Below are 16418 nucleotides of genomic sequence, written 5' to 3' on the forward strand. Positions count from 1 at the left end.
CTGCGGGGCTGGAGGTGAGGAGGAGCTCTCAGTCCTGCTGGGAACACTTTATCCTTGGGAAAGCAGCAACTGTGAGCCTGCTGCATGGGCTGTTCCCTCAGCTGCTGCCAGCTGCCTCCTTCCCTGGGCTGCTCCAGCAGGGACCCAACCTCCTGCTCCTCCACTGCCACACTCCAGGGACAGCCCCACACACACCTGGAGGCTGCAAAAGGCCAGAACAGGAGACCCTCACAGCCAGCTGGAAATACTGGGCGTTAAAGGCTTCACCTTTTTCCTTGAAGAACCTCAACTTGTTGCTTTGCTTTATTTAAACAGAGCATATTTGGCTCTTTGCAAAGAACAGCACAACACGTGACTCACACAGAGCTAAGGACACGAACAGGGAGCACTGACATTGCTCCCCAGCTGGTGAGGGGACAGAGCCACTGAGAAAAGCAACAAAAACTCACCCATAACTAGAAAACAGCGACAATTTAAGTCCTTGCCAGTGCTCCAGCCACCAGACCACTGTTCCCTTCCTGATGGGAGCAAACACAGTATTTCAGGCTGCCCGAGAGCTGCAGCTTCACCTGTGCTAAGTGACCTTGAAGGGAGCAGAACATCCTCAGCTGCAGCTTCCTGAAAACACAGGAAACCTTTACATAGAGGAAGTTGGCCATCTCTACCCACTCCCAGCTGATTTAATGCAACATTACTGGAGAATGAGCCCAGAGAAAAGGAATTAAGTTCTATGAACTCCATCTCAGGAAATCGCTTTGTGGAAGTTTTCAGAGTCATCCATCCCTGGACTCCTTAAGGGATAATTTTAAGCCATGTTTCAGATTTCAGTCCACGTTTCTAACACACAAGACTGGAAGCAATTCTGGTCCCACCAACATTCCTGCTATTGGCAACAGATATCCTGCTTGGAATTGTGCCTGCAATGGGCTGACATTACAGCAAAAGGCAGCGGCGAACACCAACAACTTCCCTTAGAAATCCTCCTCCAAAATCCTGGAAAACTTCAAATCAAAATGCCACCATTGCATCCCTGCTCCTTAAATGCCCAGTCAGACACCGCTCACACTTCAGAATTATTGGTACAGTGCATTATATATATAATTATGGCATATTATACCTTCTATTTACCAAAATATGCTTTGTGTCTATGCCTCAGGGTCCTGATTTTCTGACAGGATGGCAGAGCTGCAAGTCCCACAGGGTACAGAACCTGCTGAGCCAACCAGGGAGGAGGAGGAGGAGAGGGGGGGACAGGAGTGAAGAAACACACACACAACCACCACGGCTTTTAGGAACAAAATTTATTCCAATTTCAAACAGAGAGTTTATTTCAGGAGAAAGATATGAAAATCAATTTCCATCAGATATTTCTGTAATAAGCGTGTTGCCCAGCAGTCAGAGTGGGATCATTCCAAGAAACAATCCCACTCCTGGACTGGAATGAGACAGTTTGGAGTCTGAATAGATCCTGACACTGGGCATCTTATTCAGAAACTCCTTTACCCTACCCTCTTCCCTCCCCGCCCCCCAACACGCACAACAATACATGCATTGCAAATGACAAGGTTTAAAAACAGCATTTTATATAGTATTCTTTTTAAATAGGATAATGTTTAAATTGTCTTAAATCAGGATCCTACAATATACAAGTATAACCAAATAATTTCCACCACATTGGCACTTGTAAAGAGTCTCTGGCACTACTAAAGAAGGGGCATTGGCACAAACCATACTCTTAAAAAACTGGGTGCTGCATAACACACTTTATCTCTGCTGGACTCTAACGACCTGGGCTCTGTACAGGACAATACAATGGTCAGCACACTTCGGAAATACTTTTTTTTTTTTTTGGTCTTTTTTTTTAAATTTTTTGTCTTTTTTTTTTTTTTTTTAACCAATAAAACACATGAAGAAAAACCATAGTTGAACGCAAGGCCAACATTGCTAGGAAGCAACAACAAGAGACCAAAGAATCCAACTCGAGGAGAAGGGGGAGGCAGGAAGGGCAGGAGCTGACACGCTGCAGCTGGAAGGGGCTTTTGCTCACCAGGTAGCCAATCCACATGGAATGGTGCAAGGAAAAGGGATGGTCCTCTGCTCACTGACTTCAAGTTTCAAACTAGTTCAAAATATGTTGGTTTCTTCAACAGAACAGATTAAAAGTGCACAAGGAGCAGAGGTTAGCAAGGAGACCAACTCCTCAGACTCTAGATTCCCTACAACAACCCAATTTTACCTTGCTTCTGAAAGTCACTCTCAACCTGCAGAGAATTCTGACAGGCATCACTTTCAGAAAGGTTGATACAGGCAAATTTGGTTTTAAGGTTTGGCACTTTTGCTAGGGCAGGCATTTGCCAGCCAACAGAGACAGGAGCCAGTTCTGCAGGAACACTTCACTGGCCAAGCTGGAGGCACACAAGCAGTTGCTTACTAAGGAAAGCACGTGCTAACACTGGTATCTTCTCACACATGATACAGTCACAGACAACTCCAGGTGACGTGTACAGGTCTGACCCATTCCTACCCCAATCCAGGAGGAGGTTTCAGGAACTCAACGAGAGCCATTGCGCAACGTTCGGCCCTTCCCTCCCCGCCCCGAGCCAGTTCTCAGGCCAACAGCTACCCCAAGCAGGTGCCCAATAAGGTACAGCACATTCCCTAAATCCTTGTGCCCACAGCCTCCCACAGTTGCCTGCCACGATGCAGAGTCACTCTGCAAGAGACAGATGCCAAGATCCCTCCTCCTGTGCCAGGGCAGCAGCTCTTAAAGAAAGGGGAAGGTACAAAACAAGACGAAAAAAGTTTCTGATTCAAGTGGAAGTACCACCATCATTCACCTTGGAAAAGAGAAACTTCTGGGAAGTTATCTTCCAAGAACCTGTGTATCTCAGTGCCAGGCTCATTGCTGGCAACAGCTGTAGTGTGAACCATTTACAAAAGGATCACAGAAGCGGAATAGGCTGGTGCTGCCGTCTGCTTCAGAGGAACAGCACTTAGAATACATGAAGATGATTATAAATTCCTCTTTATAAGACAGTTTCTACAAACTGGATCATTTTGGCATAAAGATGAAAAAAAAAAGCAGTAAAATTGATGCAAAGCTGTCTGACTCATGGGAATCCCTCTCATTCCTCCCAAGGGTTAAATGCAGTCCAGAACATGGCTAGTCTAAAGAGATGCTATGTTTCCCTCAGCATCACCACTCAGACTGGCTCTTCAACTGTTGGTCCCATGGCTACTGTTCCAACTTGAGCTCTCTAATCACTTGGAGCAGAGCTTGCCTTCCTCTGTAGTGCTTTGAGCATACAGAGGCTTCACTCGGCTACTCTGGAAAACAAGAGGGACCTATCAACAGAATTATTCAAAATTATGTCCCTCCACAGTTTAGTGTTCTAGATCAAAGCATCTTAAGCATCTCAGACAGTTAGATTTACTCTTACAAGGTTGTGCAAAACACTGATGTAGTGCTCTGTCTACAAAAGAGACAAAATATCAACAGCCCCCTTCAACAGTGCAGCTCGTTTATAGTTTTTTTTTCTACTGGCAGCCTTCAAGGGGGCAATCTGGTTGATCCAGAGAATTTGGACCCAATGCTACTTGTTGGAATTGAAACAGAAGCATCAGTGATGGCTGACTGACACACGTCCAGACGTGGGTCACATCTCCTGCTTCCCACTCTCTCTCTCCCTCCCTTGCCAATGCACTTCTCTCCCAGGCTGGCAGCAGCCTTCAGCACCCTGACTTGCCTCAGCTCCTGGAAAATAAAGCTCTCTAATGTGCAAAGGCTTCATCTCCTCCAGCTCAGCGGAGATTCAGGTGGCATTTAGAATCCAGAACCACATCCACTCTGCCTTCCAGCAAGTGCTGCTACCTCTCCACTCCTCTCCTGCTGCGCCAAGCGCAGCCAGGGCAGGGCTCTCTGGATTCTGCAGCAGCCACTGCGAACAATCAGCCACTGCTAACACAATTATCACAGGCACCCTGGAGCAAGGATGTGTCCAAGTCTTCCAAAGAGGATCCCATACTCCTCCAAAGAGGGACACGGCAGCATGGGCCTCAGGGAATGCATAAACAGGAGAGACAGAACTGCTGCTCCCTCCAAGAGCTATCCTCAATCTTCCCAAGTAAGAATCCTACCAGAGTCTGTCACCCACCAGCTCTGGTCCTCTCTAAAACTCTGCAAGCTGGACAAGGCTGAGGAATTCTTACAAAGTCATTCACACACTGGCACAAAATGCAATAAAACAAGGCTTGATTGCTACTAGGCAGCAAGAAAAGACCTAGAGGATGGCACAAGACTAAGCTTTTCAACTCAGGCAAAGTCTGATGTTCGAATGCCACAATTACTCAGTGTGCTTTTGGTAACTGCTGCATAGAGAAGTTGCTCATTGATGTCAAACACTCTACCCAACAAAACAGTTCCTCTCTGCAAACTGAGCTTTGTGCGCACACGGCCACGCGCCTGTGGTGCGGGTGGGATGTGTTTATGTGTGTGAAAAAAGAAAAAAAAGAAAGAAAAATGAAATAAAATAAAATAAAATAAAATAAAAGAACAATTACAGTCAGGCACTTCCCCAGGCTCAGCAGCTATTGCTCCAAGAGCTTCCATCATTTGTAGTCCATGAACAAAATACAGCAACACGTAGCAAACTAAGTATAGAACATCAATAATTTAAAAAAAAAAAAATCACAGTCTCCATATCTTTTATAATCGATAACAAAAAATTACTCAGAACATATAAAGAATGGAAAAGTGATGGCTTTTTTTGTTTGTTTGTCTTGCCTTTTTCTTTTTTTTTTTTTTTGCACAATAGTTGGAGAGCAATTGCTCCTCCCCAACATTTCATCACAGTGAACCATGGAGCGTGTCCTGGGGAAGGGAAGGGAAAGAAGGAGGGGAAGGAAGCAGGATTAGCAAATTACACCAGAGGCACCCTATAGCACAAGGCAAAGGGACCAGTAGCATTCTGCACTCCCACAGTCCAGTGAATTCACAATCTCAGCTGGAAAGTGTTGGGGATTTTAGTTTTTTTCTACATATACCATGGGAATTAAAGGGGGAAAAAAAAAACAAAAGTGGCTTACCAACAAAGGAAAGATCAAGATGAGGCTGCCTTAGCTGCTTGGCAAAAATTAAAAAGTAAGCAAGGTGCTGAAGAAATGAGGCATATCCCCGTTAACTGTGACATAAAAGCAATTTGTTAAAAATATGAAATCAACTACTCTGTGGACAGAGACATGAGACTCCAGGATAACACTGAGCACTTGCCACTCCACAGATCAGACAATTTGCAATCATTACATCATCAAAAATTAAAACTTTTTTTTTTTCCTGTCATATTTAAAATTTCATTTTTGTCTTTTCTTCACAAAGAAGCCTCTCAAGGGGCAAGAGCAGAGCAGGTCAAACCAGGTTGTACTCCTTCAGGTTGAGCTGTAGGATGGTGTCCTTGACAGCTGCAAAGACGAAACGGATGTTTTCTGTGTCTGTGGCACATGTGAAATGGGAATAGATGATTTTATCACTGTCGGGATTTAAATCCACAAACATCTTGAGGATGAACTCGCGGGCTGCCTGTGCATCCCTCTGTGGGCCTGCAGCAAACAGAGACACCAGTGAATGGATTCACTCCCATGCATCCCCCAGATCCATCAACTGATCCATCAGCACTTTTTCCTATGGGTTACAGAGCTTTAAAGAAGAAATTAAGATCATTTATGGGATAAAAGTCCCAGGAGCTGAAGTGTCTTATGCTTTTCAGCCATCTAACCAAATCCTACAAGGGCAGTGGGCACTTTGCAGACACCGATGGGTCAGTTCAGACCCTGCTTCGGAATCCAGACCTTGGAACAATCCTGGATGGGAACATCCACTGGGTAACAGTGGCAGATGCTGGACAGACACCATAAAAGGCTCTCCCATGGAAATGGGGTGTAAATTTCTTCCTAATATACAGGTGGATCTCATAGGCTGAAGGACACAAGTGTGTACTTTGGAAACATGGGTTATTGCCAGTTAGAAGTACAGTCTGTTCGATCCAACTAGTCACCTCACAGGAGCTAAAAACTGGAATTTTGGCCAGTTTTTAATTCACGTTGCTGATAGGTCTCCAGAAAACAGTCACCTGCTATTTCTTTCAAGGGACTGCTGTTATTGCATTCTCCATGGCAAATACCTTCTCTTGAGAGGAAATCTGATGGACAACCTCCCACTTACAGGCCGTGCAGCATCCCTGAAAAAGCTACTTGTAGGAAAAATATGGAAGTACATGACACCCCCTGAAGCTGGGATCTGTCCCCAGCTGTTAAGCTCCATTTGAAGTAGGCACTGTTTGGGCAGCAGCTCTTCAGCCATTCCCAGCCTGCTGGAAAAACGTGATATTCCCACCAGTGCCCCAAGCAGGAACTCCAGATGGGGGAGGACAACTAACCAAGAGCAATTTCATCAGTCCTTTAAAAGATGAAAGCTGTTTGCAAAATGGTAATTCTTCCTTTACCTCGTATTTTTTAAGCATATAATTACAGAATTAATACAGGAGAGCAAGGCATGGAGCGTGTTGTCTGATCTCATTCTCCACTACTTTTATTTTATTTTCAGCCCTGTACAAGATGTGTTACGCACCAGCTTTAAAATGCACTCAACTGAAGAGCCTGAAAAAATATTTTGGCTAAGGAGTTTTGTTTCAGATGAGAAATTCTCTGTTTCACATAGATATTATTTTCCCACAACAGCAGATGGAACGCTAATAAGAATTTCAAGCTGCAGGAAGATTTTTTAGCACCATCATTTGAACAACTTGGGTATTTGACCAGTCAGTTTCTCAAAGCAAAAACCCAAGTCATCTCTTGACTAGAGGGTTAAAAGGTCCACAATACCAGTAAGTTGCCATGTTTATGAAAATGGTTATATGTGCGAGTTAGACTTCCATTATTTAATACTTGGCAGTGCATATTGGAGGGGGTAGTTCTTCATCTAGGAGAGGCTCATTATTTGATCATCCTATCAGATTCCAGTTGTCTATGCATGATTAAGATATTTTTGTGATGTTTTCTTATTGCTGTAGGTATTCTTTCTCAAATGAATGTTTTCTCCACTTCTAGATCTGAGTTTTCTTTAAGAAACAAGTAAGTTTTAACCAAATCACCTCCATCCCATAGAGGGTTCCCCCTTAAAAGCTACTCACCATCAAACTCTGGGAAATAGTCAACAAGGTGGGAATACAGGATCTTATCTTCCAACAAATCTTTCTTGTTGAGAAAGAGGATAACAGAAGAGTTTTGGAACCATGGGTAAGTTATAATGGTTCGAAAGAGAGCTTTACTCTCTTCCATCCGGTTCTGAAATCAGAAAAAGAAAGCTTTGTGTTTTCACAAAGGAGCACTAAAATGCCTTTCTGCTGCCTGCACATGCACTCAGATCTGTAGTAATTCAGCATCTCAAACATTATACACAAAATACTTTGGGCCCAGGTAGATGCTGGTTCAAGCTGGATCAGTAAATGGAAAGGAAATGCAAAATCTGAGGGACTGAAGCTTCATTTATTTGCCAAGCCTTTCACATCAAAAGACTTAAAAGTAATTTTATGCTTTGACAGTCGTGTGAGAGGACTGGCCAATGATACTTTGTGAGTATATTTTATCTACTAGAAAAAGAGCAACTATTGTCATCTAATAGCATGTTTTTAATCTATTAGCAAGCGCCAAAATTCAGATTTGCACCTTCAAAGAGTGCAGTCACCACCTCATAGGATGGCAAAGCCTGAAATAACCCAGTGCAGGAAGAGAAAGGGGTGATTTGGGAGCACTTGCACAGTGCCTTCCACAGCACAAGGGACTCTGCAACATCAGATAATTTCATTTTTCACTTGAGAAGTCCAGATGATTTGAATGCCCTCTGCCTTTTCCGTCCTCAGGGACATCATGACCCATAGAGGCTCATGTTCCCTTTGCAACAAGAACTGAAGGCCAAAACCAATAATAGTTGCTAATCCAACTTGGCACCAAGTACCTGGGTACCAGCCTTCAAGAAACTAGAAAGACATCTCTCCCTCCTCTCCTTTCTTCCTCCACTCCTCCCTCCCTCCTGCAGAGTTCCCATTCTTTGGCTTACCTCATTATCTGATTCCACCAGAACTTGGTCATATTCACTAAGTGCTACTAAAAACATGATGGAAGTCACATTTTCAAAGCAATGGATCCACTTCCTTCGTTCTGATCTTTGACCTCCAACATCCACCATTCTAAGGAAGAGAAGTACATACAGTATCACAGAGGGAGCTGCAGTTCTCTGAATGCAAAGAACCAGCAAACAACGAGAATTCATTTGGTTCTTTACCATTCCCGTTAATCTGGCATGGGGATGTGACAGTATCTGCCTGCTAACAAAACCAGCAAGTTTACAAAATATCCTGGTACAGAAATACACAAACTGAAAGAATGGCCACAGGTGAGTGATGCCAAATTCACCTCCCACATATCAGCACTGCCATTTTTGTTGCATTCTGCTCTGGTTGGCTCAGCAGCAGCCCTGAGTCTGAAAAGACAAGTCCTTCAAAACTGTGCTCTGTCACATGAGCAAACTATTTTTATTTTTAATTAAAGCACCTGCTTGCCTCAAAGTTTCTCCCCCACCCAAATCTTTCTTCAGTTGTTACATTTTTGTTGGAATGTGCTGTTTAACAATCACACACTTCAGCCTCTCAGTTTCAAGTCCCACCTGTACAATACACTAAAATTATTCTGGCACTCACCTGAAGTGCCACACGTGGTTCACCTTTGATAAAATCCTACACCTATTCCCGAGGTCAGCAAAACAAAACAGGGAGAGGAGAATTCTGCATTTCTGTAACCAAACAGTTTAAGAGAGAGGATGCAGGTTCCTTTATTCCTCTCTGGCAATGCCACACTGTGGTGGGGAAGGACAGGAAGGACCCAAGCACCACAGAGAAACACAGGAATACTGATTGCTGTGTTCAGCCTGGTCATGCCAGGCTCAGTTGCTGGCTGAAGCCAGCTAAGTCCATCTGTTGCTGCAGCAGCACAGGCAGCAAGTTTTGGTGCCACCCTGAGACCACAAGGCAGGCACAGAAAACCATCTCTCAAGGCAGGTGCTGGGTACAGGGAAGTATTTCTGCACAGAAAGTGTCAGCCCTTGGTGGCTTCAGCTCTCAACACTTCCCTCAGCTGCCTCACAAGCCACAACTTCAGCCTGAGATGCCAGCAGTGCAATCCTTCCCAGGAAGGACACCAAGATAGTTCCCTGGGTTTGAAGTGTCACTGATTCAAAAGTAGGTTCAGTTTTCTGACAACCAAAACATCAGACCACCCCAATGAGAGGAGCACCCACCAGCAGATAATTCCACAGCACACACATCCAGTCAAAGCTTCTGGACACTCTAAAGCAACCCAGAACTTATCCTTCCTGAAACCATCTCCCTGCTATCTCAGCTCAGCTGTAACATGAAGACACCTCCAGTACCTGAAGATAATATTCTCTAGGTCAAAGGGGTACTCTATGATCCCGGTTGTAGGGACTCTAACCCGTAGCACATCTTGCTGAGTTGGTAGATATCCTGGGGTAGCGATACGATCCACATCGCTGAGATAGCTGCAAGCAGGACAGTGGAAAAAAAAAAACAAAGAAAAAGAAAAAACTACCTTAGGTTGCAGCACATAAGTATACAGATGTAAAAACTGCTACATGAAGTCTTTCTGTAGCGTAACGAGAAAGGCAGAAGTCATCTGAATTATTTTAAATATGCTGTGGAAAACTAACAGAAATCATCTTTGGGGAACAGTAATTCACCAGCCAGCACCTTTGGAGGATAAACAGATACACTAAAAATGACTATCAACTCTGCATAGAAGTGGGGAAGACAGTCTTTACTACAGAGAAAGTTTAACCACAGTAAATTCTTTATGTCTCAGGATCAAGTCTCATCTGAGATTTTCTACTTATAAATGTAGAAAAATACACTTATGTACTTAATGAATGTAAAACATCCTCTGTACGTTGCCAAGCTTAATGGATTTACAATTAATAAAATCCAAGTTACACATCCATGTACACCTGTAGGCCAAAGACAAACCTGAAGAGAAAGAGCAGCACTCCTGCTGCCCAAGAGCCAGATCAATATAGATGGAATAATGTGGAGATTCTGGCCTCAGGTATATCCTGAAGCAGATGTGTGAACACCCTTTAACACACACCAGAACACCTCATACTCTCAGGAAAAGCAGCAAATGGTAAGGAAGCAAACTCTAGGCTTGAATAAAAACATTTGGACAGGTACAATTTGTTAGAACATCACTCCCACCACAAGCATGCCCATGATTGTATACTTACTATTTAGCTGAGTCAGAAAGCTGATATTCTCTTCTCCTGTCATAACACTCTTGTATGCCAGGGTCGTTCCACAATGTTTTAATTGCACTTACATATGGCTGCTCAAATGTCATGACCTTTTCTACATCCACTTCTCGGATCAGCACTGCATTGGCCTGGAGATTGAAAAGAAGAAGAAAAGAGAGAAAAAGTAAAAAAACCCGCAAAACTGAGAGGCATAAAAACACCCACCCTCCAGTGGCTAAGCAAAGGAAGGACTACAGTAACTACCACAGCCTGCGGTGTCTGTGAGGTGATTATCCACAACAAGGGGTTTTGCCAATACCCCCAATAAATAAAAACCAAAGTGAAATTCTGCACAAGTCATAGTAAGTGAAGTTGGCAGATTTTATTTATCAGAACTCCTCCACCATGCCCCACATAAAGCACAGGCAAAGCTTTCTCACACCCTGCCTATTCTCATCACAGACAGGAAAGGGGCATCATCCAGTCCCTACAGCTATTCAAAACCAGCTCCAAGATACTGTGTGACAGGACAGATAAAATACAACTTCAAAATATTAAGGATACTAAGCATTAAAGAAAAGCAAAATATGCTAAAAACAAATCTATTTTCCTGGCATGCCCTCACTCTCACTGTCCTCCCCCTCAAAAAGATAAAATAATTTAGATCAGATCTGTCTAAAATTAATTCCTGGTCCCAAAATCAGTATGTTTCTGTGGTTGAGACCAAAATTCTTTAAGAAAGGTTTGTATCCTTGGTCAGTAGCTAATAGAGAAACAGATGGATTGCAGAAAGAGGCATAACCATCAGCACAGATCTGTGTCTTTTGGGTCCAGCACGTATTTTGCCAGCTTCAAGTTCTAATAAGAACAGCAACTCATGCAAAGAAAATGCCAACACATTTAACAACCCTGAATCCTTGAAATTAGTAAAAATAACACCCCTCCTATCCCTTCCATCATATCCCAATCCCTTGCTCCCACCACTCACTAAGCAGACCAGTGCACCAACCATGCAAAGTTGCTCTATCCCTTCACACAACCAAGTAAAAGGAGCTGGGTATCAAGAAAATGTCATAAAAATTTTACGGGAAAGAGTTCAGGGAGGTTGAGGTTGCAGTGCAGAAAGACATAAACAGGAACTCAAAATCCTCACTGCCTAAAGACATGTGCAAAAACTGAGAAACTTACCTTGTTCTGTTCATATTTGTACAGAATCTTCAGGGTTTCCATGGCTCTTATCATAGACTGCATGGCAGTGAAGATGTTTTGGTACACCAGCTTGGTGAAGCCTTTTTTGTCCTCTTCAGAGTAGCCTGAGCCATGAATTATACGCATTTGCTTAATGAACGTGCTTTTCCCACTCTCCCCAGTGCCTACAGGATGCAAGAGGGTGAGTTAGAAGCCACCAGGAGCAAAGCCCACGACACATGAAAGTTCCTATCACTACACCCAAGCACACCTTACTCCCAACCCCCTTTTTGTCACTTCCCAGGCTGGTAAAAGACAGCCTGGATTGTTCATCCCCACTACGAACCCAGCAGCGTGGAAGGAAGACACCTTGTCCTTTACAGCAGCCTTCAAAAGGAGCTCTGGTACTTATTCCAAATCTCACGTTACAGCCACTCCCACACGTCCTGCGTCAAGAGGCCCTTGCCCGTCACACCTGACCTATTCCCAGATACTCCAGCAAGATGCTACAACCAGCCAGGAAGGGCCTGGACACACTCTCAAGCCAGTAAAATTCTACAGACCCAGACAACAGTGAGTGGCCAGGAGAAGACCGATAAGCAGCGAATTTTCTTTTGCTCTAATTTGGCACAAAATGTTCTTTGCCTTACAGGCAATATGTCTTTTCATAGAAAAGAACCAAACACAACAGGGGGAAAAAAAATCAACTCTAAAGGAGAATGGAGCTCAAGAAACTCCTTGCTTATCCATCTGACATGAACAACCCAGGCAGCACACCTGCCTTGTATCCCAAACTAGTGTGCAAAGGTTTGCTCCTCAGGGCTGAACCCACAGCCCTGATTGTGGCAGGATTCCTCAAATCCCGCTCTGGATAGGAGGGAGTTAAAAATGGCGTCTGGCAGGGAGAGCAGAGTAGGCCACTGCTCCCAGCTGTCGGTGCCGTGCCTGGGTCCCTGGGTCCCCACGGGCTGCAGCCTGCTCAGCAAGGCCACTGCTTCCTTCTCTTCCTTCTCTCCCAGGTTTTACTGCCGGGCCCGGGAGCAGATGGGAGGGCAGGACACAGTGCGTGCATGACACAGGGCAGCCCTTTCAGCGCCGGCTTCCTGCACCGTCACTTGGGCAGGTCCTTCCACTCCTACATTTATGGCCCCACAGGAGTGTCATTTAGCATGTGAAGGCCACCAGATGATACGAAAGGACAGTGGGAACTTTCTAACAGAGTGAGTAGGAGAGAGGAACGCCATCAGACGGCATCCATGCAGTTACAGAGCCTTGCTAAATTCACAGTTCAACTGGGACGTCCCCAGTGACATCCGCCCCGTGCACACAGTCCTTCGTGGAGGGGACACACAGGCCAGGTCTCGCTTGGGATGAGCTGACCTCCACACTTCATCAGCCTAAATGGACACCACTGGCATTTCTGTGGAGTACAATCTTTTGTACAATCTTCTAAAATTTGCTGTCATTATGCAGGATATTGATAAAAACCCCACACCTCTCTCACACAGTGGCCCAGCTCACTTGACTACCGAGATCAAAAACTCAAAATGTATCACATCAGTGATACAAATCCTTTCGACCTGTAGTTTAAAATACTGGCAGAGCCCTGGCTCTCCTCACAGGCACCACCAGACCCTCCTCACACCAGGGGAGAAATGGATTCAGACAGGATCTCATTCATCCTAACAGACAATTACTACTCGCATGTAGATACTCGGTTACTCATTTTATCTCGCTAGACTAAAAGGCAAACAAATAAAAATGCTCAGATAAAAGCAACAAGCACCTAACTAGAAGCAGAATGTTTGAAATGAACAGCAAGAACTGACAGAAATAACGTCAGCACAGCCAGAGATTAACACTGTAGACACTATCAACTCGCAGCAAACTATCTCCATCTCGAACACAAAGCTGCACCCTAAGTAGGGGAAAAACTGGAAACTAAAATCTTCTGTGGTTTCTGTCAGTGTGGTGAGAAATACTTCCTTGCCTTTTACCACAGTAACCAAAACTGAGGAGAAAAAAAAAAAAAAGGTAGTGCTTCAAAGCATTTCAACAATGAAAATATAAAAGAAACCTCAACACCAGACCTTTGCTTGCTTCAGAACTTAAGAGTTCAAACACAGATTCTTCCTGTCACTCCATCAGCATCTCTTTTTGGTTTGGGGGTTGGTTTTGGTCATTGGTGGTGGGTTTTTGGTTTGTGTTGTTTTTAAAGGTGCCTTTTACTTTCCCTGAGGCATTGACAACACAGCACAGCACTACACCAGCAGCTTATAAGCTCTGGTGGGCAAGGCCTCCTACAACTCTAAGGGCACAAAACCCTTTATTAATATGACAGGAGATAATCTGAATTCACCATTTCTTCTGCCAACACGTGAAAGCAGCAGAGTTTACAGTAACTTCCTAATGACCCTCCCCAGTACCTCACAGGCTCTTGTAAATACATTGCTCAGTCAACAGTATCCATCCCATGCTTAATCACAAGTAATTTTTGTACAAAATATCCTCCCCACCCAGTAAAAGATAAATGACTACCTTGTACCAGATGGCAACGTCCAATACCTTGAATTTCTTATTAACAGGTTCATCATTGATTAGAGCTGTTATTCTCCACCTCAATTTTCTGTTTTAGGCTTCAACAAAGTAACTGTCACAGATGTAGTGACAAGAAAAATTTAACAGTTTCTACAAGGTGGAAACTCCCTCCACACACTCAAAATTTTGGAGATTTTGGGAAAGCCCTCTCACTAACTCAGTCATTAATACTTGCGAATGTAAGAACTCCATAGAACAGGAGCAACACAGAAGAAATCCCTGCTAGCAGAAGTTACACCAAGGAGAGAGAACACAGGTTACCTGTCCCAGCTGAAGGTGGGCAGTGTGCTGTGTCCAGTGAAAAGCATCCTGCAAACACTGTCTACAACTAGGAGTGTTGCTTATCCAATAATAACCACATTCTATATGGTTTTTTTAATCTGATGCTGAATCTGTATCTTTTAGAAAAGCACAAAGGATTCTCGAGCAATTTGAATTATTTCTAAAGTGAAATCTTTAGATCCAGTGGGATCTTCTTAACCCAGATCTATCCTATAGCGACAACCTATTTTGACACAGCTGCTTCTGTGGGACTGCTTTTAGGGAAGCATGAGAGTGAGGGACACCTTCCCTCCTCTCCAAGAAGCCTTACAGAAACTGCCACAGCATCTCCAAAGAGCAGAAATGTGAAGCCCTCGATTTTACCTTTCACACAAAGAACAGTAATACATTAATTGTGAAGCATCCAGGGCGAGAAGGAAAACCCTGGTCTTTGCTTAGCAGTTATCACCAGGCACCAGTGTTGGTACTGGAGCCCTCCAAGGGGCTGGGCACACACAGCCTCCCCTCACTTCTGCAAAATATTTGTTTTCACAAGGGTCAGCCTCCTTCTTCAGCTGGACCTTAATGGCTTGTCAACAGATCCATCAGATCTGCTTCAGATTTCATCTCAAGATGATACAGTATTCAAGACACAAAGCAGGATATATGTGAGACACAAGCAATGCTAAATAACAGTACGCATGAAAACTGTAACTTAAGTTTAAATGTGGGGGCTACCTAGGCACAAACATCAAACTCACTGCTGAAGAAGGATGTACGTGCCTGCCAGCCTTAGTTTGCAACTGATTACCCAACCCTCTAAACTCATCTAAACACGGTACAGTTATCCATCTGCACAGAGAACACCACTGTGTTTCCATCCGAAGACCTAGATTCTTATGGCTGCACAGGTGATCTCTACCTCTGAAGTCAACGCTGAACACCACAGGCATCTCCTCATCCAACACACAACTCGTGCATTCCTACTGCCTCGTCCCCCTCCAGAATCAGCGCTCCCAGCCCTGCTGCCTCTCCCAGGTCTTGCCCCAGGGGAAACTCTGTGGTTTAGGAGCTGGAGGCCAGTTTTTCCACAGATGTTCACCCAAGGCCCAGGAGTTCACCGACAATCCTGAAAAGCACCAACTCCACCAGCGGATTTCCACATGCTAACCAAGGCCAGCACACTCCTGAGAATCGTTTCCTCGAGACAAATTTCACGCGCCTGTGTGCGTGCCCGCCTTCACAACCAGGAATTTCAGCTACTTAGTTCCTGGTTGTGTCAAAACCCATTTTGACAGCGAACGCATCACAAAATCAAACAAAGGGCAGCCAATGAGGCGGCCGCCCCGCACGGCTCGGGAGCGGCCCCGAGCGCCGGGCTGAGGCGGGGATGGCTCCCGCCGCTTCCCCGCCACACCCGCTCCCCGCCCGGCCCGGCCACCCGGACCTGCCGAGCCCCGGGCCGGGCCCCGCGGCGGCCCTCGGGGCCGGACTGGCGCCGCGCTCCTCACCCAGCAGCAGCAGCTTCAGCTCGCGGCGCGCGTCGCGCTTGTCCCTCCGCAGCTGCTTCTCGATCTCGGCGTTGATGCGCTTCGACTCCTTCACCTCGTCGCTCAGGCAACAGGCCATCATGGACTCCAGAGTCATGGTCGCGTCGCGGCCGGGACGCCCCCGCCCACCCCCCCACCCCCCTGGCACCGACCACCGTCCTCCGCACGGCCGGGAGCCCGGCCCGGCCCGGTCCCGCGTCCCGCACCCCCTTCCCTCCCCACCCTCCCGCCCTGCGCGGCGCCGGCCCGGCCCGGCCCGGCCTCGCCCCGGCCCCGAGTGCTGCGGCCGGGCCCAGCGCCAGCGCCGCCGCCGCCGCCCCCGCGCCGCTCTCGCCCGGCTGCGCCGCCGCTCCCTCCGCACGGCTCCGCCGAGACACCGACGAGCCGGCGCAACCCAACCCGCTGCCGCCGAAAACAAGCGCTGATTGACAGCGGCCGGGGCCAATGGGAGAGCGCGGCGCGCGGCGGGG

General features: G+C 45.8%; 1 protein-coding gene across 1 annotated transcript; it reads right to left on the reverse strand.

The window, feature by feature from the left end:
- Positions 1 to 1286: 1286 nt before the first annotated feature.
- On the reverse strand, positions 1287 to 16076 carry GNA11 (G protein subunit alpha 11). Its single transcript, XM_048287838.1, has 7 exons — positions 15910 to 16076; positions 11540 to 11724; positions 10346 to 10500; positions 9479 to 9607; positions 8111 to 8240; positions 7185 to 7338; positions 1287 to 5595 (listed from the first exon to the last, which is right to left on the reverse strand). The coding sequence occupies exons 1-7, from the start codon at positions 16043 to 16045 to the stop codon at positions 5405 to 5407; spliced, it is 1080 nt and encodes a 359-aa protein (XP_048143795.1). The 5' UTR covers positions 16046 to 16076; the 3' UTR covers positions 1287 to 5404.
- Positions 16077 to 16418: the final 342 nt, after the last annotated feature.

The sequence above is a fragment of the Corvus hawaiiensis genome, chromosome 28 (genome assembly GCF_020740725.1).
Source record: "Corvus hawaiiensis isolate bCorHaw1 chromosome 28, bCorHaw1.pri.cur, whole genome shotgun sequence".
NCBI classification, from domain to species: Eukaryota; Metazoa; Chordata; class Aves; order Passeriformes; family Corvidae; genus Corvus; species Corvus hawaiiensis.

What these genes read in the sequence shown, in the direction of transcription:
- GNA11 (XM_048287838.1), bottom strand. Translation starts at nt 16,045, where the DNA reads ATGACTCTGGAGTCCATGATGGCCTGTTGCCTGAGCGACGAGGTGAAG. An exon ending in ACAAATATGAACAGAACAAG is followed by an intron (nt 10,501 to 11,539) that starts GTAAGTTTCTCA and finishes TTCAATCTCCAG; the next exon opens with GCCAATGCAGTGCTGATCCG. An exon ending in CTAGAGAATATTATCTTCAG is followed by an intron (nt 8,241 to 9,478) that starts GTACTGGAGGTG and finishes TCTCTTCCTTAG; the next exon opens with AATGGTGGATGTTGGAGGTC.